This window comes from Pogona vitticeps, chromosome 4 (genome assembly GCF_051106095.1).
Source record: "Pogona vitticeps strain Pit_001003342236 chromosome 4, PviZW2.1, whole genome shotgun sequence".
In the NCBI taxonomy this organism is placed as follows: Eukaryota; Metazoa; Chordata; class Lepidosauria; order Squamata; family Agamidae; genus Pogona; species Pogona vitticeps.
In genome coordinates, this window is record NC_135786.1 from 13,672,501 (window position 1) to 13,695,557 (window position 23,057).

At 42.2% G+C, this 23,057-nt stretch overlaps 1 protein-coding gene across 24 annotated transcripts in view; it reads right to left on the reverse strand.

Moving 5' to 3' along the window:
- Positions 1 to 23,057, reverse strand: part of PHACTR3 (phosphatase and actin regulator 3) — a 262,718-nt gene that overhangs the window by 122,996 nt on the left and 116,665 nt on the right. For 11 of the 24 annotated variants that reach the window (XM_078392129.1, XM_078392144.1, XM_072996796.2 and 8 more), the window contains exons 2-3: positions 12,155 to 12,316; positions 6,614 to 6,691 (exon numbers count right to left, since the gene is read on the reverse strand). In XM_078392129.1, coding sequence (XP_078248255.1) covers positions 6,614 to 6,691; positions 12,155 to 12,311 — 235 coding nt within the window. In that variant the 5' untranslated portion in view covers positions 12,312 to 12,316. The remainder of the gene's footprint in view (positions 1 to 6,613; positions 6,692 to 12,154; positions 12,317 to 23,057) is intronic. The other 13 variants (XM_072996797.2, XM_078392134.1, XM_078392128.1 and 10 more) reach the window with 3 other exon arrangements.

The following is a 23,057-nucleotide window of genomic DNA, read 5'->3' on the forward strand; positions in this document are numbered from 1 at the left end:
TCCTCAGAGAGTTTTGCCTTCTCCTGGCATGTCCAAAGCATGACAGTCTCAGTTTGGTCATATCAGCCTCAAGTTCAGAGGCTCAGACCTGATTTGATCTGCAACCTTTTTATTGGGGGAAGTGGGTTCTTTCTGGCAGTCCAAAGTAGGTGTACATCTCTCTTCTCTCCAACACCATATTTCAAATGAATCAATTTTGTTCCCTATCTTCCTCACTCTCTTCACTGTTCAACTACAGGACACCCCTAAACCAATTCTGCATGTTGATTCTAGCACCACCATTCTCAACCTTTGTTTGACCATGACTCCTTTAGGAGATCTCCTCAGGTTCTGGGGGGCCCTGCCAAATAAGGATACAACACAAATAGACGTGTTGCAGAAACGTCTCACACCTTTCAATCTGTGGTTCTCTTCAAATGTGCCAGGCCCTCCCAGAGGGACTTATGGCTCCCATTGAGAATGGATGCTCTAGCATCGAGGAAGTTATCATCACCCCCCCCTCCCGCGGCGATGGCACCAGAGCCGCTGCCAGCACCAGCTGTTCTGGATCTGCCTGCCGGATCTGCTGCCAGCACCGCGGCTGCAGCCACCTTCTCAGTTTTGGCTCGCTCCATCGCCCCGATATTGCCTCCCTTCTGTTCCTTCGCCCCTGCGTTGCCCCGTTTCGTTCCATCGCCCCCCTGAAAAATGAAATCGCCCCCTGAGGGGCGATATCACCCAGGTTAAGAACCACTGCTCTAGCATATCTCAATTTTCATTTAAAAACAAAAAAATCCTTGGGGCACACAGCATTGTGTTATGTAATTATTGTACTTGCCTGGGTCAACACAGAGATCTTATGTTATCATGGAAATCATAGCATGTGTGGTGTCAGGTAGTATGTGTCCTGGAAAAGGACATGTCAGAGTCAAGGCACCACCCTATGTAAGGTCCTGCCCTGTGTCTGCACTCACTGTAATTCCATCAGGACAAGAAAGCTGGTTCAGTGAGGAATTCCCTTAGACATCCTGAGTCATCCTCATATTGGAAATGGGAACAGAGGATGGCTGGTTCACAGGTAATTGCATGCTGAATCTAGTCAAATAATCGTAGCTGAGAGGAGTTTTTAACAGAGATATCCATATTTCAGCCTACAGTATTAATCACTACAATGTTTTCCTACACAAATTTTGGTGTTGTGATACATCGCCAGCATAATGGGAACTATGCTTTTAAATGGTTTTAAAACTAGTTAGTGCTGAGGGGTCCATCCGTCCGTCCGTCCGTCCGTCCGTCCGTATCTATCTATCTATCTATCTATCTATCTATCTATCTATCTATCTATCTATCTATCTATCTATCTATCTATCTATCTATCTATCTATCTATCTATCTATCTATCTATCTATCTATCTATCTATCTATCTCACCCATTCAATGACAAAACACTGTTGTGGATGGCTAATAATAGTAAACAACTACCCACCCACCATCCACAAGCACATAAATCCTAAAAACCAATTAAAAGAACCACAGAGGCAACATATGTGTGTGCATATACTGTACACAGAGGGCGAGAGTAATATATAAATACTCAACCTTGAGGATAAGATCCAGTTTTAAAATATCAGAACAAGATAGTGAGGATATACTTTCTTGTATGATCATGTATTAAAACAGAGCAAAGCTATGTGCTGTTTAAGCCTATACATATGTCTTTGTCTTCTACAACTTCAAGAAAAAATTGGGCCCATTCAGAGGCAGAAATGGAAGAGGATCCAGCACTCCACTTTGGATAATGGTACCATCACTCCAGTCGAACAGAAACTCAAGGGATGTCCAAGATTTAATGCCTTCTGCTTAGCATAATATAGCAGATCTGACAATGGCAAATTATTGCATCCAAATAGTATTTAATTGGAAAAGATTAGAATGCAACTGCTGCATATGTTATCTTAATCAGAACAGGCTTATGAACACTTATTAAAAAAGACACTGTGGTTGAATTTTAAGCAGAGCTTAATAAATGGTGTGCATTACAAAAAACCGTAAAGCATCCCCTCGAGACCCAAGACATCTATTGTGTTGGAAAGGAATAACATGGATCATGCTAGATTGCTCCTGGCGACCCATTATTCACCCTCTCCAGTCTGGATAACTGTGTAGCATTGTAAATTTGCTCACTCTAAGCTTTCATTGGCAATACATGACCATAACAAAGAAAAGAAACAAAACCCCAATTCATGCTATTCTCTTTTCCAAGGACTGTTTGAAGGTGAAACAGAAGAAGGTACAGCTGAAGAGAAGGAAGGGGGAAAGTTTTAACATTTCTTTACCATCCTATGTGCAATGCGGATGGGCGAGCCTCACCGTTTGCATTCAGCTAAAATCAATTATCTTTCAAAAGAAAGATAATTGAACCTGAAAATGAACCTGATGTTTTCTGCCCATGTAACCCCTATGAAACCTAGTTTAGAATGGGATTGGTTGAGAGACATCATTGAAATGCGTATTTTAAAGCCAGAGCACATAGTCCCATAATGTGTCACTTCCATTAATATCTACTACCTCGGGATATACTTCCCTGAAATTTCACTGATAATCATGCTGAGGTATAAGTCAGATGAGTCTTCACACATGGTCCAGCCGAAGGCACGTCCAGTTCTTGGCAATGTGGGAAAATGAAACACATGTTTAACTCTTTCCCTGAAATCCATATCAGATGAAGTGATGGGGAAAATTACTTTTGCGGACTACAGTTCTCATAATTCCCCACCTAACACAGCTATGGGATTCCGGAGACTGCTGTATTTTTTAAAAAGAAAAAAAAAGTGATTTTTTTTCCATATTTCTGAGTGATGGATACCACTTGTCTGAGCAGTACTTGTTTTTGTAGTATTATTATAAAATAGGGGCTCAGATTACATCCTTTCAACTCATCTTTATTTCAGTAGGACAGTTAAATATATGTCGAAGGCTCAGTTCATTCAGTCACTGGAGTTTTGATGAATGGGTCTCTACAACCCCACCATTCCACCCAGGTGACAAATTCATGCAATTTTTCAAGCAGTGCAAGGTCCACATGAGGTCCACCTTATCTAAGTGATGGGTGGAAAGGGTGCATCACTCTGAGTACATTGATCTCATCAGATATCAGAAGCTAAGCAGGATCAGGCAGAGTTACCATTTGGAAGGGGGGGATCTCCAGAAAAATACCAGGGATCCCCAGGTATGGCTAGGAAAGAATTCTGCCCAGCCAGTCAGAATTGACTGACAGCTGCAAGTCAGAGTTGATATCATTGGGCTAGATGAACCAACGATGTGACTCGATGTGAGACAGCCTCCTGTGATCCTTAGCATTCTCTTCCACTATGCAAAGACCTCACAAGAGTGAAAGCAGGCTTGGCTTTAAAATCAGTGGGACTCACCAAAGCTTAAATTCAGTTAGATCAGGTATGCCCCAAGTACTGAGAGCTTTGCTTGGAGATTTCAAAATATTGCAAATGGCTCTTTAAAAGATGGGATAAAAATACATGAAAATATATTGCAATACCATTTATATTCTGTGGGTATTAAAATAATTGGCTTTCACCTCTACTCCGTAGATATCTTCAGCTAGAAACAGTAGCTCCCCCTCGTCTCACTAGGTTCAATGAAACCAGGTACAGTGAAACCCACACCCATGACCTGGGGAATCTGCAGCTTTCCAAATGCTGGTGAAAATCCAATTATCCATTAGACCCAACTGCTTCCATCATAATCAGCAGCCTCTCCCCTTCCTACTGCAACTTGTTCTGGAGGGCTGGGAAACCTTGTGAAGCTGACCATGGAGTGTTAAGATTGGGAGCTGGAAGAAGCAAAGCCCGCTTGTACCAGCAGTGGATAACTAGATATCGAACTATGTGGTCGGATCTTGGCTGCTGTTGGATTTCAACTCACACCATCCCTTACTATTGACTGTGCTGACAAGGGCTGATGAATTTGCAGGCCAGCAACATCTGGAGAGGCCCACAGGCTTGTCTGCTCTGTCATAACCAAACACTTCTCCACTTCTTTATTGTCCAGTTTTGTTGACCTATCTGTTGTCTCCTATCCCTGGACCAAGGTCAGAAATGTCACCCTTCTCTTTTGTCTCCACCCCTTGTTTTCAGAATCTGCTCTTTCTGAGCCATATCACCAAACAGAGACCAAAAATGGAATCAGTTCGGCTGATCCATATCAACAAACCACCTCTGGTCATTGTCATCAATAGCCACTTGATAAACCATCAACGTCTTTTGGGCATAGCAGTTCTCCTTGATTAAATGATCAGAGTCTCATGGCCAAGGTCTAGCTAGTGGATTAAATCATTAATACCAATACATTGCAATTCCAATACTTTCAAGAAAAGGAAGACCAAAGGCAGGGAAAGGAAGGGTAACAAACGTCCAGAATTGCAGGGCCCTTGAATTCCTCTTTGAAGGCAGAATTAAAGAAGATTGTGCCCACTGACTTTCTAAGGTCCCTCCCTTTCTACGGAAGCCAGTACCTTAGGAAGCCAATGAGCACTTTCTCTGAGAGGCTGGAAAACATGAAATGGAAAAGGAGAACTAAATCAGGGTGCCCAGTTCCTGCAGATTGCTACGGGCCCCTTTGTCCTGCCTCCACCATTCAACAGGGATGAGGACTCAAGTCACAGATTTCACTGTCAAGTTGGACTTAAATCACACCAACAACTTGACTCATTTTTTTAAAATGACTTGGACTCACCTCGTGATTCAAAACCCACTCACCCTCCCTTTTTTTCCTGGGGAAAAAGCTTATTTTTTAATAGGGACTCAGATTTGGGACTTGGATGTGGTATGAAAGAGTCAAATTCAGACTTGGGACTTGTTACTAAAGACTCATATATAGACTTGGGACTTGGTACCAAAAGCTCGGACTCAAGACTTGGAACTTGGACCCAAAAGCTTGCCAACATCCTTGCCATTCAATCTATGATCTGGCCTTGCCATTTGCCATTTTCCCTGTCCTAGGAGCAGGTTTGGCGCAGAGAACCAGAAACATACAAAAACCATCACAGACCCAGACCTTTTGGCTGGAGTATCGCCAAAAGGACTCAGGGTGGGGGCAATGCCAATCTGTGCGCCCTTTATTCAGGCACAAAGTAAGTTGGTATATGTGGGCATCTTTAGTGTTAATTATCTCTTCCCCTTATTCAGAAGGTCATCCTCTGACACCTTTATAGCCACTTTCCTATTTTGGTCGTACCATCACACTAAATCAGTCACGTCCACATAGCTGAGGAACACAAAGCATCATAAGGTCATACATGCAAAGCTCTGGTGTTAGCACACATCAGATGAAAGTAATGAGAAGACCACAGAAGCCATATTGATAATGGCAGCGAGGAGGTAAAATGTAGCAAAGGATCAAATCATCAGCTAAAATATCCCCAAGAGCGTGAAATGGCAAATGGGTCATTTCTCATCCACTACACCATCCTAAATGCACAGCTTGTCAGATTTCAGAAGATAAGCAGGGTCAGGGCAGGTTATGACTTGGATGAGAGAACATGAGGAAATATCTAAGAGACTTATGAAACAAGCTGCCTTGAAACTCTGGAGAGCCACAGCTGCCAGCCAGAGTTGAAAATATAGGTTTGGATGTAGTCAGGCCCAGGCAGTTTCCTATTCCTATTTATGCTAATTATAGAACCAGAAGAGGATGTACCATTAGACAAAGCATGCATAGGGTCCAGCGGTGGCCTTCCATGGTTGGAGAAGACCTCCCTGGCTCACTGCAGCCCTCCATGGACCCCTAAACCTGCTCCAGAGGTGGCTCTCTGACAGCACATATGGCTCCCCATGGTAGAGTGGGGCAAACAGGAGGAGCTCCCATCACACAGATATTACATCATCGGTGCAATGTCAGATGCAGGCCTACACTACAAAGTGGAGCCCAGATCACAAGATATACAGGTCACAAAAGGAGCATTCATTCTTTGGACTACAACTCCTCAGAAGGCCCCATGCTGGCTGAGTATTCTCGGAGTTGTGCTTCGAAAAAAGAGAGGAACTTTCCCCCCTCTTTGGTTTAGCTTAGCATTCTTCCATGTTAGGGTAGAATCATGAGCTATGATTCCTTCCATTCTACACTGTTTTCTCAGTTCCAGTGCCAACGAGAATACAAGAACATACAAGGATGCACAACAGAAGGGCTGAGCAAGCACATCCTTTTGATACATGTTTGTAGAGTACAGGGACTATATCTGTACATATTATGGGTAGTGCATGAGAGAAAGAGAGCTTAGCATAAGGCTCCCAGAAATACAACCCCCATTACATATCTCAATATGAAGGACAACATCATTTAAGTCTTCCATACTGTCAGGTATGGAGAGAGATGTTTGTGGGCTTTTCTGAAATATGACTGGGGCTAGGGTACTCAGCACCTTGACTTTGTGGGCTCAGAGAGGCAATATGCTACATTACCTCAGGCAGCAAAATGTCTTGAGTCAACCCTGCTCTAAATGCTACACTGCCCAGCTAAAGCAGCTCGCTGTCCCCCCCTGCTGTTTTATTAGGAAAACCCCTTCCATGTACTTATGGAAAGGACAAAGGAATGTAAAAACATGAAGGTAGGTTTCACTTGCCTTGTTCCATAATTTCCAGAAGGCCTTTCTTAATTATCTCGTCCCGGCCTTGCCTTGCAGTTGTCTTCTTCTCTAACACTGCAAAAAGGGGGGTGGGGTGGGGTGGGGGTGAGCATGATCAATATGGAACATCAAAGCTTGACAGTACATGGAAATGAAAATCACAAGAAGCCTGCATGAATGGGTGAATAATGTCCAGCATGAACTATGGCACAGCAGGTGAGCGGTGAGGCGAATTACTTCCCCCTCTGCATTTCTCAGAAACTGCATTACTTTTTCATAACTTCAGCATCTCATTGTTCTTCTAAGGTTCTAAGGTCAATGTACACAACTGTTAAACCAAAGGCCAGTGTATTGTTCAAATTACCATGTAAAAAAAAGAGCACAGAAGAGGGCATGACAAATTAGCAAGGATTAGTCAGGATTTGCAAAGCCAAAGCCTCAGGACTTTCAGAGTAGCAGGGACTGGGGATGAGATTTTCAGACTTCTTTGCCAGCAAAGCCCATAATTCCCCATTCCGGGAGCTCTGCCTGACTTATACACTCCTTAGGTAAAGATTCCCCTTACCATTTAGTCCAGTCGTGTCCAACTCTAGGGCGTGGTGCTCATCCCTGTCTCCAAGCCGTAGAGCCAGCATTTGTCCGAAGACAGTTTCCATGGTCAAATGGCCAATGCGACTTAGACACAGAACACTGTTACCTTCCCACTGAGGTGGTACCTATTTATCTACTTGCATTTGCATGCTTTCAAACTGCTAGGTTGGCAGGAGCTGGGACAAGTGACGGGAGCTCACTCCGTCGCGTGGATTCAATCTTACGGCGGCTGGTCTTCTGACCTTGCAGCACAGAGGCTTCTGTGGTTTAACCCACAGCGCCACCTTACCAACACCTGAATGTGGCTTACCTGGGAGAAAAGGCATAGACTGGAAGGCTTTGAAGCTGAGCTAGGCCTAACTCCACCCTTCCTTGCTGTTTTTGCCCCAGAACTAGCAGAGAGCTTTATTTCTCAACAGGAAGCTAGCTCGGCCTCAAAGCCTTTCAGATCAGACCTTTTCTCCCAGGTGAGCCACATTCAGATGTCTGTAAGGCATGTGTACATTAGGTAGAATTCTCAGAATGCAGAATTGTGGCATTTGTACTCCAAGAAATACAAACATCCGATCCCTAGTAGGGACTGTGATATTATCTGCCACCTCCTGAAACTCCTCTAGCTTCTTGAGCTTAGCTGGAATCCTTCTAATGATGAAGAGGAAAAACAGATTGTCCCAAGAATCATATATTTGTGCTAGCTGTTCTAGTTGCCTGCATTTTTGGAATCTCCTTATTGGAGAAGAACCATGAGGACTATCATGATGAGTACCTGCACTTCCAATTTATTACTACACCATTGGCCACATGCTCTGTCACACATACAGTCACACAGCTGGCACCTCTCCCACTTGCTGTGTCAGCTTTCAAAGTCCCTTCCTGCATGTGATAATTTGAAAAAGATACTGGCTTGAGAGATATTGCGGAAGTATGGAAACAATAACTCAAGTCATCCCAGTCATAGATCAATACCCTTTTCATTATATCACACAAATTACTAGAACATGCCACATGTGGTTGGCTTGAGGAACAGGATGGTGGGACACCTCAATCTCAAAATTTCAGAATCTCCTTACTCAGACACAACCTGTCATTGACACCTCACTGTAATACTGGGCCTTCCAACCAAAACAACTTTCTTCCCCCAACAATTTATAAGGATTTCATCATATCAAAGAGTCATTGGCTCTCTCACTCAGCTGCTTCCCATAATAGTTGGACAAAAGACATAAGCTCTACACAGTCACTCTCAAAGTGGGTGTTCATGGAACAGCCCCCTCTACTGATGCTTTCAAGACATCAGAGCAACAGTCAGATGAGGGAGAGGTTCTTTATTACAATAAGGCTCCCTGAGTTAGCCAGAACACAGAGAGACATAACCAAGGCTCTTGCTCAAATAGAATGAAGGTCTGCAAAACAGCCTGTAAATACCTTCAGCTCATGTAGCTACATTACTCCCATGGTTGGGAACCTTAGCCCTACACATCTGCCCCCCCTGGAAGTGTCTCACATCTGTGTGTGTTCAACATGAAGACCTGCAAAGGAACCTATACGTATGTTCAATGTGAATGGTCTGAAGACATCTGGATGGACTTCTGGATGGAAGTAGTTTATGTACATCCCTATCTCCTTACCACTTATGGAGACCTTGAAGGATCCAGGACATAAGGCCTGAATTAGACTACAGATATTTTTATGCATTGCATACATTCATGGTGTGGCCATTAGTGGCCATGAACCATGAATCTTGACAATGGAACTGGGCCTTGAATCAGTATCAACACTGCTGGGCACCTGCCACTGACTTTATTAGCCAAGCTGATACCACCATCACCATCTCAATCAAAAATAATCCCAATATAGCTAAAAATGGGAAACTGACGGTTGTGCTTGGTTTTGCCCACCTGCTCACCCCACCCAGTTTTAATCTTAGCTTGGTGTCCACTTGTTAAGTCACCCTTCATATTTCCTGTAAAGGCCCAAAATGACATCATTCCAGAGCATTGTGGGAAATCTAAAATGGCAAGAGCCTCAAAGGTGCCCATTGGAAATATTGCCCAACAGCACTGCAAGAGCTTTAGAGATGCTCATTCAAGGGTGGGATGGGGAGAGAGTTTTGAGAGCAATAAATCCCAGATCACCCCTGCCAGCATGGCTTCTGGTCATATTGGCTGGAGGATTCTGGGATTTGGAGTTGAAAGGAGTAATTTTTCTAAGATTCATTGTGAAGAGGTGACATAGGTGTCCAGCAGGTGGCACTCCACTGGGCGCAGGAGAGGATCAAAAACAGAAATAGATTTCCATAGCACCTCAATGTTCAGAAGAAGTATATTTTCTGGATCATACCATCATGATTTGTTTGTATTTTTCCAGAAGCATGGGCCTAGAGGTTGGGGATGGAGTGGAAGAGAGAGTGGGAGCGTATTTTCCAATATGGCAACTCTTATGGGATACATGATTTTTTTGCAATGGTGGGTATAAGCATCCCCTCAGCAAAACTCTTTATCCCTATCCAAGAAAGTTTTGGAAGAAAATCATTCCACCCTAGAGATGGGCACAACTTGCTGGTTTGTCAGTCTGTGCCGGTTCGTCTTTTGGACAAACAGGTGTTTGGCTGTTTCCAGTCCTGCCTCCTCCAGCAGCTGCCTACTCAAAAGCAGGACCCAGAGGAGGCAGAGCAGGGAAACCTAGGCACTGTCTCTGAGTGGGCACCTGTCAGAGGAGGCGGGGCTGGGAACTGCCAAATACCTGTTTGTCCGAAGGACAAATCAGCACAAGACTGTTGAATCAGCGTTTCATGTTTATCTCTATTCCACACTGCTTATGTTCTGCGGGGAGTGGGAAGCATAAGTCAATATTCCCCATAATGTCAGTTCCTAAAGATAAACCAGAGGTGGGGGCAAACATTGGAGCAGAACCTCTAAGAAGCAAATAGTAATCAGGAAATCTAATTTCAGTTCAGGACTTATTGCGGAGTCACATAATAAAAAAAGGTGATTACTCCAATGCTGGTTGTAAAAATGTCCAAGGTTTGTTCCTTTGGACCAGGCTGGGCTGGAAGTGCTTACAAATGTTTAAATCTTATAAGCTGTGTCAATAATTGCACTCTCTTCTTTCACCTGTACTTTTAATGTTGCTCTTATTTATAAACGCTTTAATATGTTTAATTCTTTTTGAACACTGTAATCATTTATTATGTTAGCTTTTAACGTTGTTTCTTTTAATGCTGTAGGCCGCCTTGGATCCTTTAGGAGATAGGTGGCATATAAATATTTTAAACAGATAAATAATATAAGATGTGGGTTGTGGGTATTTAAGGAGGGCAGCTGTACAGGAATGGATAGATTCATCCATTCCCCATAGTTTAGGTAGGTAGGTAGGTAGGTAGGTAGGCAGGCAGGCAGGCAGGCAGGCAGAGCTGAAAAGGACCTTAGGGATCATCAAGCCAACCCCTGTCAAGAAGGCACAGTGGGGAAACAAACTCCCAACCTCTACCTAGGAGTTCATCATATATGGCTGTTTCTCAGGGCCATCCCATGCTAGGTTGACTAACGATTTACCAGAAAAATTTTAAAAGGTACTTTTCCGAGTCCAAAAATACCTCACAATCCTATAAGTTAGAGGCCCAAAGAGCAGTTCTGACTCTATCCAAAGCTAGGCCTGGTTCTTGCTAGCAGGGCAGAAGCCATAAGAGCATCCGGTTTGACTTCTTCATTTCCTCTGCAGGGCATAGTTTAATCTTTAACAATTATTTCCACCTCCCCAATGTGAGGTAAATTTTCCTTTGCATTGGGCTGACAGTTTGGGGTTGGCAAGACTTTGGACCTTGCTTTTCTACCACCGCTCCAACACCCCACTTCTCTTTCTCCATTCAGGTTGATGTTTCATGTTGAAGGTACAGGAATGAAAGCTGTTTTTGTGGTGAGAGGTTGACACACACCTCCTGTGAAACAAACAATTTCTCACGTTTTTGGAAAAATAGATTTCCCCCTTCCCTTGAAGAACTGTGGCCTCAGGGGGGGCACTTCTCCTCTATAACGGGGTGCATCATCCCCTACACCTTACTGTAGCAACTTACCCCCCCAAAACACAACAAACCTCCAGGAGGGGGACACAAAAATAAATGGCCTGCCTCTTCTGCAGTGGCTGCAAGGAAGGCTTTGTGCTGGTTTCCAAGAGGAATCCTCTCCGTGTGAAGGTGTTACCCCTCCCTGGTACTGCTATAGCCTTCCACTCAACCCCTATCTTCGAAGTCCTTTTCTTTCTCTTTTCCCTACCTTTAAGCAACCCCAACCTGTTCCCCAGTTTTGAAGTGGTGCCAGTGGAGTTGAGGAGAAATAGGAAAGCCAGCAGCAGCAGCACTGGTAGCGCCTGTCCTATTGGGGAAATAAGGACAAATGGCCTTTTTATGCAAATGTGATGGGGAGGTCACAGATGACTTGGTTATTATAAAAGGGGATCATGACTCAAAAAAGTATGGGAAACACTTTTCTAGAGAAAGGAAGGCAGAAATCCATAACTCGTATATATCTGCATTTCCTCCTCTAATCTGCTTATCTGATCCGGTTTTTCCTAGTCATGGAGGGAGACTAAACGGTCCTCAGAGTTTGTTACGGTCCCTTTTCCTGATTACCAGAATTCTTGTTAAGCCACTTTTGGGGAAATTTCATCAGGCCCTCTTTTAAGCATGTTTATGAAACCAGCCAAATTTGAAACATGCTTTATGAAGAAAACAGAAAAGTTGAGATGTTCACAAAACTGGATTTTGCAGCCTGTCAATCAAATATTCTCTCCTTTTTCTTCCCTTGTTTAAAATGAAGAATGCACGCACACCCCTGCATAAATCCCTTGTTTTACAAAATGCAGTCAAAACCAATCTTGTCTGAACGAAATCCCACCTAATTTTGCCACAGAGCAGCTCTTGACAAAATCGCTCGTCCCCCACCTGCTTACCTGCCGAGGTCTGCTTGAGTTTCTCGTTTTTCTTTTTCCTCCATTTCCACGGTTTGAAGATCCTGCCCAGGGTGGCTAGCTTGCTGTTCCTTCGGACGGGAGGACTTCGAATCCCTGAGACCAGATATTCAGAACGCACTGCAGGGGACGGATCCATTTCTTCTGAGGAAAGGGAGAGAAGAAGGTGGTGGATGGTTAATGAGGCAAAAGGAGGGGGGTGAAATGCAAAGGAGGCCGAGGTTCTGCAGGTTGCAACATGGAGCATGGGGTCTCCCTTGTCCTAAAAGGGTACTCAGTTGGGTCACCAGGTTGCAGCAAATGGGAAAGGAAGATTTTTTAAAAAAGAGTTGCCACCCAATTACACTTAAAGTAAAATTTCAATGTTCCTTGAAGCTAATCATACAATCACAGAATCATAAAATCATTGAGCTGAAAGGAGCCTCTAAGGCCATCGAGTCCAATGCCCTGCTCAAGGTAGGAATATAGATCAAAGGAAATCTGCCAAGTGGTTCTTTAAATTTCTCTTGAATACCTCCAGTGTTGAAGCACTCACCACCTCTTAAGATAATTGATTCCACTGCTGTACTGCTCAAACAGTTAGGATTTTTCCCCCCTGATATTCAGCCTAAATCTAGCTTCCTGTAGCTTGAGTCCATTATTGCATGCCCCACACTCTGGGATGACTGAGAAAAGATCCTGCCTCTCCTCGGTATGACTACCTTTCAAGTATTTGAAAAGTGCCCCAAGGGGAAGGCCTTCCATGTGAATCATAGGTATGCTTCCCCCTGACTTGATCAGGGTCATGGCAGGCAACAAAGGGTTAAAGATGCCTTACCCCCAGCATCAGGACCCCAAATGGATCAGGGCTCTGGGACCAGAGGTGGGATCCAGCCTATTCGCACCGGTTCCATGGAACCGTTTCCTAAATCTGATAATAGTTTGCCAAACCGTTTCCTAAACTGATAAATCTGATAATAGTTCGCCGATATGGTAGCTGGCCTGAGATGAATGAAGGAGGGCCAGGTGACCAGTGAGGAGCGGGGGGGGAGGGGGGCTATGTTTTTTCCCCCAAGTTAAACGTAACTAAGGCTGTTGCTCTGACAATTTGTGGAGACAAATGGCACACATTGATTGCTCACTCAAAAACAGGAAGACAGCTATCAGCTTTTTAACACTAGTAAGATTTACCACCAGGCCAGGGTTAAAGCAGAGCAGATCAACATATCAAAGGGAAATCTGAACTATCCAGACCTTCAGGCTGGGGGTGGGGGTGGGGGTGGGGGCCGGAGGGACTGAGAGGAAGAGGAGGAAAGGGCACACAGAGCATGTTAATTCAAGCATGCTGCATTTGTCTCTGTGACCAGCATCTTCAGAGGACTGGCTTTCAAGCTTTCATTTTTAAGATTATTCAAGTAAGTAGGTAAGTATAATACATAAAGCAGACTATGTCTGAGCATAAAGCCGCTTTTTATTAAATATTTCCCTGCCTTAGCTGTTTGCCATGCAGTCTTGAGAAATGGAAGGAGAAAAATGAAATGATATTTTATCATGTAAAATATATTTTGAAAATTATTTCAACAGGATTCCCTTTAGGACCTTTTAGCATTTATGTAATTGTTATTGTGTTTGAGTTTAGAAAATTTGATACTTCTATTTTTTGAAATAAATAAATACCTGAACTTTGGAGAAAAAAGGTCAGAGAAGCCTGTTGGTGATTAATTAGTTATGCAAAATTAACTTACAGCAACTAGGTTTTCAAAGAAAGTATATGTTTTTAAAGAGTGATTTTACAATTTCCACTCCTAGTGAATTTCCATGGCTGAGTGAGGATTTGAACCCTGGTCTCCAGAGTCCTAATATGCCAGACTATTCCTGTATTTGTGATTAACACATGCTTAAGTTTAATTGTGTTCATCAGGTGCCCCAAGAAACATAACCAAATTTTGCCACCATGAGTTAATGCTTTTTAACATGAAGTTAATTTGCCTCCCTCCAGTGATGTCCTTTCAAGGGAAAATGAACATTTATGATATAGGCCACTATGTTTAGATTTTCAGGGAGGGAGGGCATAACATGCCACTTTTTTCATTGGTATGCAGAAATCTAGTATTTAGGATCTATGGAAAAACTAATGGGGAACCAGGCTTGGTCAGGAGGAGGGGATGGTATTATATTTTATTATGATGATGATTAAAAAATTTAAAAGCTGGTAAGGGCATTTATTTGCAAAGGCTGTCATGGCCGGGATCTGATGGTTGTTGTGGGTTTTTCGGGAAGAGCAACCTTCAGAACATGGCCAAAGAGCCCGAAAAACTCACAACAACCAATTAAGGGAATAACCTTTCAACTTTTTTGGAATTGGCAGTTAGATGCAGGGAATCCATACAAAGCCTGTGGTTGCTGTTAGTCAAATTTCACCCCTACTTAGGGTGACCCCAGGAATGAGCAATCTCCAACATGGCCTGGCCTCAACAGCCCTGCCCATCTGTTGCAAACTCAAGCTTGTGGTTTCCTTAGGGAGTAGGTCTATCTTGCATTTAGCCTTCCTCTTTTCCTGCTGCCTTCCACCTTTCCAAATATTATGGTCTTTTTCAATCTATGCCTGCCTTCTCATGATGTGCCCGAAGTAGGACAGCCTCAGGTTTGTTTGTTTGTGTTTTTTTTTCTTTTTGCCTCTGGAGATAATTTAGGCTTAATTGGATCGAGAACCCACTTACTCATCTTTTTTGGCAGTCCAGGGTATCTGCCATACGATCTGATCAGGCCAAGGGTGTCTGCAAAGATGATCGTAATTTTGTTAATTGGGACAGTCCTCTTTGTGTCAGCAAGCTGTTTTAAGCTTCTGTTGTTGTTACATGCTATCAACATTGCCCCTTTGTGCTGTCCTCAACAGCCCTGCACAGCTGCTGCAAACTCAACCCTGTGGGTTCTCTGATGGTGTCAATCCATCTCACATTTGGTTTTCCTCTTTTCCTGTTGCTTCAGCTTTTCTGCAGAACCTGGAATGGGGAGGGATTAAATGATTGTGACGTTGTTCAGAGACCAGTTCCAAATCCCAGGGTGGCAGCCCTCTCTTGCTTGTGCTACAGAAAAAGCTTTGTTACTGTTGCTTTGTGGTAAGAACTTTTTCTTCAGAAGGGGTCAGAGAATTTGAGAGTTATTCTCAAGTTCATCTTTGCTTTACATGTGTGTTACTGTATGTGCCATTCAAGATGACCCTAATGGGCCTTTCAAGGCAAGTGAGATATTTAAAGATATTTGAGATATCTAAGGAGTGGCTTTACGTTTTACCAGTTCCACACCCTCAGTGAGTTTTCACACCTGAATGGGAATTCGAATGCAGGACTCTGGAGTCCCAGTCTGTCCCTCTCTGAATTGCATTACTTAATGTTAAGGGTTGTTGTGAAAGGCAGGATGTTATTATTTGCAAGCATATAAGCATGTCCTATTTTGTCTCTGTGAAAAATTTGATTTCTCTTGAAAAATTTCTCTGGAGAGAATTCTACTTCACTGTCATCATTAATACTACCAGCCTACAATTTCGTTACAAATGTGGTAGCTTTGGGGCATGAAATAGGGGCAGTCTAGAGGTAGCTTCCAGTAAACATTTATGGAAACAAGTCATTGATAATGTTAAACTGCAGTTAAGAGAACAAAAGCCAGAGGAACTTCCAGAGAAAAAAACACGACAACCACATTGTTGGTGAATTGCGGGGTGGGGGGCGGGGGGAGGAAGTGTCTGGCAGCCTACTGCTGAGTCAACATGTTTTTACATCCCTGTCTTGTTCCTTGTTCAATCTGTATATTTCCATAACTAGATAGTGCTGTAGTAGATAATAATGTACTGATGAAGGTATGTGAAATCATTCAGGGCCACCCAAAGACAATTTGTGAAGTAGTGTTAATGACACATGAAGCAGAAAATCCTGCAAGCACCTCTCCCCAACCCTGTCAGTAAAAATACAAGTAACCCTAAGTTACTAATAATTTCCTGCCATTTCATGACATGAGGTAGTTGTCACACTCTGCATAACTACAGGCTTGACCCTGAGGCAGTGGTTGCTGAGGTCTCCAGGCTTAAAAGGAAGGTCCCTTCAAATTCCAGATGCAGGGAAAGGGGATCAGGAGACAGGCGTCTAGTTGTCTCTTTGCTCCCAGAGGCATCTGATGGGGCCACTGAGAGATCCAGGATGCTGGACTGAGATGGGCCCTTGGCCTAATCCAGCAGGGCTCCTCTTAGGTTCTTATGAGGTTTTACTATTTTCCCATGTGTGCAGATATGGGGAGAAAAATGTGTCTAATTTTCTATATTTTAGACACAGACTGGGTTTTAGCAAATTAAAGTTTTGTGTAGCACAACAACAGTTTAAGGAAACTCTTATGAGAAGCATAATTCTCTTGAATAATTGAAATATAATATCTACGTACAGCAGGGGTGAGCAACGTCTGTTGCCCCTGGTCTCAATTTTTGCTGCAAAGTCTGTAAGTTGCAAAGTCCACCTCCTTCTTCTTCCCAAAGCGGCTAGAATTCTAATTCTGGTTTTCAAAAAGAGTTATTGTGTGTGTGTGTGTGTGTGTGTGCGTGCGTGCTCAGTAATGCCAAAGGGCCCTGTAGATATTTTGTAAGGTAAATCCCTACACCTGGAAGAGCAGTTGTTCACATTCTTTTCACCAGGAATCTTCTGAAGTTTTAAATTTCTGGTCAAATTCCTTTGTGTGTTGCAGTAGAAGTACAGAGATCCACGGAGCAGATGTGACAGGGTTCGTCACTAGGGTATGACAGTTCCTTGATTTTTGATATGGGGGGAAATGGAGAGGTTGAGTTCTTTGGAATAGAAATTTGATTAACAGCTTTAATGGATTTGTCAGCAACAACTTCTGCAGGTGTGCAAAGGTGGCCTCCAGTTAACAACAAACTGAGCTATCAGTCATTTCAGGAGCTGGAAAGGGGAGGGAAGCAATTTTTACTGGTGAGCTATAGGGCGAAATTGGAGGTAAAGGAAAGATGTGTCAGTTCTCTGTCAAACTTGGTCATAAGCACTCACTGTGAGGTGTGTGTGTGTTTGTGTGTGCGTTTTTGGCACAAGCCCATGGTGAGGGTAACAGCACTGGTATGCCCAAAGAGATACAGTACAGTTATCCAGATGTCTTAATCATGTGAGAGGTAGTTGTGATAATAGGCAGTAGGGAGACCACTATGGAAGAAACCCTCATCAGATCCCACTGTCCTGGGCATTTATTTATTTATTTATTTATTTATTTATTTATTTATTTATTTATTTATTTATTTATTTATTTATTTATTCATTCATTCATTCATTCATTCATTCATTCATTCATTCATTTATTTATTTATTTATTTATTTATTTATTTATTTATTTATTTATTTATCATTAGGACATAGAACCTGTTGTTAATTTATTTGAATCCCACCACTGTCTGGGACGGAACATAAGAGGCTGTCTGACACTGAATCAAGCCATCAGCCCACCTGTCTTTGTGCCATTGACTATGACTCCAGTAGTGGCTAATGCCCATTGCAACAGATGGAGCAAAAGGGAAAGCAAACAATGGCGGGCAGTGGTAGGTTGAGTCTGAATTATTGCAGGGGTAAAGCTGGTATTCATACAGACATTCACACACATCTCTATTTAGATGTGATACTGCCTGACAAAGAGAACTCGCTTAAAGAGGAAGAACTAGACCCATCTCCTTCTGCTGTTACATTCTTCTCCATTTCAGTGGTAGACATGGGGAAAAGAAGCTCCTACTCATGCATAGACTCTACACACAAGTAAGGATCCAGGTTTTCCAGGGTTCCTGTTGCATGCAATCAGGAGCCTTCTTGTCCTCAGACCCAGCACCAAAATCATAAACAATGTGATGATGGAGAGTGCGAGTCTAGGTGCTCCTTTCTAAGCATGTCTTTCTCACCAGGATGTAGAACATCTGAACAGAGCTAGAGAGAGACATTCTCACTGAAAAGGACATACGTTTGAGACATGCAAACTAGCTGGTATGGTCTCTTTCTTTATTCATATTGGAGCATTGCATAATTTAAAATTATGGACATATAAGAAATATAAAATTCAAACAAATTTAAAATGTTAAATTGATTAGATTGTTTTTGACCAAAAGTGGCTTACTTCAATAGCATAACCTTGGCCATTGGCTAGATCTATTTTAGTACACATGATGGGGCTTAAATTGCATGCACATAAATGCTGCACTGGTTGAGTTTCTACACACTCACAGAAAAATTGTCCTATATTCAAGGAGCCACAGTTTACTTGATTACTTTTTTGATCTTTCTTCTTTGCTTTGAAATGTATTAAGTGACTTCCAATTGGTCCATCTTGCCCTGCTGGGAGATACTCTTTGGCATTCATCCATTTGGCAAGGCATGTTGTTTTTGTTCTCCATAGGCTTAGCCTAGCCACTTCTTGTTTAGTATTTAGAGTGTGAGATGTACGCAGACACCTTTTCCTTGATTTTAGTCACTGCCTAGGAGGTGGTGCCCATGAAGTGGACGGGTTTGGTTCTGTATTTTCTTATTTTGTTCATTATTTGTGAGCACCACTCAACATATTTCAGGGCAATACCAGCCAAATAATAGATTTTTTTAGTGGGGTAGGTTTTAAGCAGGTAATAATAAACCTGCAGGATTCCTTAAGAGCTACATCAACCTGTTTGGCATGTGCTGATTTATACCATACGGCACTACCACATTCTGCAAAAATAAACAACAATTTGTTATAGTTTGTGGATGTACATCCCAGTCTGATCCAGGCAGTTTCCTAAGTATGCTATTTCTGCAGCAGCCTTCTGTTTGCTTTTTAGACAATATTTTTTTTTTGTAAATCAGGGTCAATTCCAGAGTAATATCCAAAAACTTTTGGGTAGAGCAATGTTCCAAAATCTTGCTTTCCCAGCTAACTCGGAGCTTCCTCTCTTCTTCTCTGTTCTTTCAGTGGAAGGCATAGATGTGTGTTTCTAAAAGGTTTGTTTGTTTGTTTGTTTATATGCTACCTTTCTCCTGAAGGACCCTGCTACCTTTCTCCTGAAGGACCCAAGGTGGTTTAGAGTATTTAAGTGTTTTTCAACCTGTTTTAGCTGATTGTTTTTAAAATACAGTATAAGGAAAGCTCTTCTAATGCAGAGATTGGCTCTATGGACTCAAAGATTTCCCCCTGGTAATCTGTGCTGATGATCAAGGTAAGAGGGCAAAAAGTGATAGCTCTGGGGCTACAACGGCCACTAGATTTTGCCGAAAGAAACTTTGGATCAGATTTAGAATTTGCACAGGAAAACATATGCACACTCATACAGGCACATATGAAAAGAGGATATATAAACATTCTTTAAAGAGATAGTTGAAGATAATTCTAGCAAGGAATAATGGGCAGAAATAAAAAAGATGGCAGAATCACTGGGGAAGGAAGGGAGAGAGAGAGAGAGAGAGAGAGAGAGAGAGAGAACTGGCACTCTGTAGTTTTAATGGGAAACAGACTCATTGCCCATGGTGACTGGAGGATTCTGAGAGCTGTAGTTTTAAGAACTAACTTTTCCAAACTTTGAATTAGATCTCGGCTGACACATAGAAGGAGCACAGGATGTTCAAGGACACCAAATAAGTTTCAGGGCTGTCGAGGAATTTAATCCTCGGTCTCTTCTATTCTATGATGGATTCTAAGCCCACATATACAACAACCAGATTGTGGACTCTGTAATGGAGGGAGGGCTGTTGGCTGGAATGATCTTGATAGACAAAGATTCTTTTTTAAGATTGGTGATCCCTGGAACATGTTAAGGGATGGATATCAGAGATGGGCAAGCACGAAACTTCACACATGCTAAGAATGCCAAAAAATACTGGTTAAAGACAGACCTCATTTTACACGTCTTGATAATATGACCATCAGTTTCATTAATAGCAAAGAAGCATTGTTGGAGAAGTAATAAAAAAAGACCAGTGACAGGCTTCTTCCAGCTAGTATCTTGAAAGAGAACAGGGAGCGTCACTGGGCTATATATGTGGGCACATATGCATTAATTCTCAAGCACAGTGCTGGCATCTGTCACCCACATTGTCACGAGTCTGAGACTTATAGGACAATTTGCATACTCATTTCAACAACCCATAAAATTTAAATGAACGATGTGGAACACATTTCAGAGCCATTTGTTCCCAGAATAATAACTTCATAATAATTTGCATTGTGAACACTGCATCTAAAACTAACAGCTTTACACCATCAATTTCATTTTATAAGAAAACAAAATTTGCAAGCTTACTAAACGTTGCATTTAGAGCTTTTCGTGGAGCCTGAATTTTCATGAAAACTGGATTGAGCATGCTGGATAGAGACTTAGGCATGCTTAGAATACAGCCACAGAAATCAATGGATCAAGTTAGCAATGGCTAATTTATGGGCCATTGATCTCAGTATGCTTGCTCTAAGCATTACTACATGTGTATTCAACCTATAATCTCATTAGTGGAAACAATCTAAAACTATTGCCATTTTATAAACACAAGAAAAAAAGTGTAGGAAGCACAGGGATTCTGAAAGAAGACTAATAGTTAAATAAAGATATACAAATAGCCTGGCTTTTTAAGTAAGGACCAAACTATATAGTACGTTATTACAAGATGGAATTCCTTAAGGACTAGAAACAGCTGATTGTCAGACTTTTCATAGCTCATGTAGTTTGCAAGCTTGCTTCCCTGGTCTTGTGATTGGTCGCCAGTGGTATGCATAGGGGGTTTTGGTAAATACTACTGGTGTCTGAATTATGACTCTGCAACACTAATAGATTTCAGCTTATGGAAGATATAGTGTGGTCTTAAGATGAAGGATCCAATCCTATATTCATTTACCTGGGAGTAAAACCCATTAAATTCGGTGTACCTTACATATAAGCAGATGTGTATAAGACTACATGGTAACCACATATCCCAGCCCTGTTCCATTGATGCTCATAGAAAATGTTAAGCACATGATTCTTCCTTTGTAAATCTGCTCCTGCCAAGGAAGGAAAGATGGTCCAGAGGTCTCTTTTCTGACACTTCTAACTCAAGGATCAGAAACTGATCCCGCCCCCAGACTACAGTGTTTCCCCGAAAATAAGACAGGGTCTTATATTAATTTTTGCTCCAAAAACGCATTAGGGCTTATTTTCAGGGGATGTTTTATTTTTTTCATGTACAACAGTCTACATTTATTCAAATACAGTCATGTCCTCTTCTTCCGATTGCTGCACAAGGGTGGAAGGTGGGGTTTCACTTAACTAGGGCTTCTTTTTGGGGTAGGGCTTATATTACCAGCATCCTGAAAAATCATACTAGGGCTTATTTTCAGGTTAGGTCTTATTTTCCGGGAAACAGGGTAACTCATAACATGACATGTTACTTTCCCCCTGCATATGACTCCTAATGACAACAAATTACTTTCCTTAAGCAAACGAGGGGGGTGCATTAGATTTTTCAGTAGCATGTCCAATCACTGAGAAGAAACGCACATATATCCTATGCAACATAACAGCCTTCACTGATACAAGCGCCCGTATTCCCTTTTGTAAACTAAACCACAAACCGCATAGTTAATTGTATTGTAGGCTCCCCTGAGTTCCAGTTTCCAGGAGAAAAGCAGAATATAATCAAATCAAATCAAACCTAATCAATTAAAAATAATTAAAATTAAAAGCACAGGACATGGTGCATGTTTAATTTTATGTGACCAGTAAAATACATTGTTTTCTTGTCCCATGTACTGTATTCTAAATATTTTATTTCCACCAACATGGATGACTTGATCCTTATATTGACCAGGTGCCCAGGACCTTAATACGTTTGTCTCCTTTATTCCTTCTGTGCCTGTCCATCGACAATCCTCACATCACAGGGCATGTACCAGCCTATTTTCTGTCTAGTGGATCAACTATAGGGATTAAGATGTTCTTCTCATTCTAGGGGACTGGAATGCTAAAGTAGGGAGCCAAGAGATAAAAGGAACAACAGGGAAGTTTGGCCTTGGAGTTCAGAACGAAGCAGGACAAAGGCTAATAGAGTTTTGTCAAGAGAATAAGCTGGTCATCACAAACACTCTTTTCCAACAACACAAGAGGCGACTCTATACATGGAAATCACCAGATGGGCAATATTGAAATCAGATTGATTATATTCTCTGAAGCCAAAGATGGAGAAGCTCTATACAGTCAGCAAAAACAAGACCTGGAGCTGACTGCGGTTCTGATCATCAGCTTCTCATAGCAAAATTCAAGCTTAGACTGAAGAGATTAGGAAAAATCACTGGGCCACTCAGGTATAATCTAAACCAAATCCCTTATGAATACACAGTGGAAGTAAAGAACAGATTTAAGGAACTAGATTTGGTGGACAGAGTGCCTGAAGAACTTTGGATAGAGGCTCGTAACATTGTCCAGGAGGCAGCAACGAAAACCATCCCAAAGAAAAGGAAATGCAAGAAAGCAAAGTGGCTGTCCAACGAGGCCTTAGAAATAGCAGAGAGGAGAAGGGAAGCAAAATGCAAGGGAGATAGGGAAAGTTACAGAAACTTGAATTCAGACTTCCAAAGAATAGCAAGGAGAGACAAGAGGGCCTTCTTAAATGAACAATGCAAAGAAATAGAGGAAGATAACAGAAAAGGAAAGACCAGAGATCTGTTCAGGAAAATTGGACATATTAGAGGAACATTTTGCGCAAAGATGAACATGATAAAAGACAAAAATGGGAGGGACCTCACAGAAGCAGAAGACATCAAGAAGAGGTGGCAAGAATACACAGATGAATTATATCAGAAAGATTTGGGTATCCCAGCCAACCCAGACAATGTAGTTGCTGACCTTGAGCCAGACATCCTGGAGAGCGAAGTCAAGTGG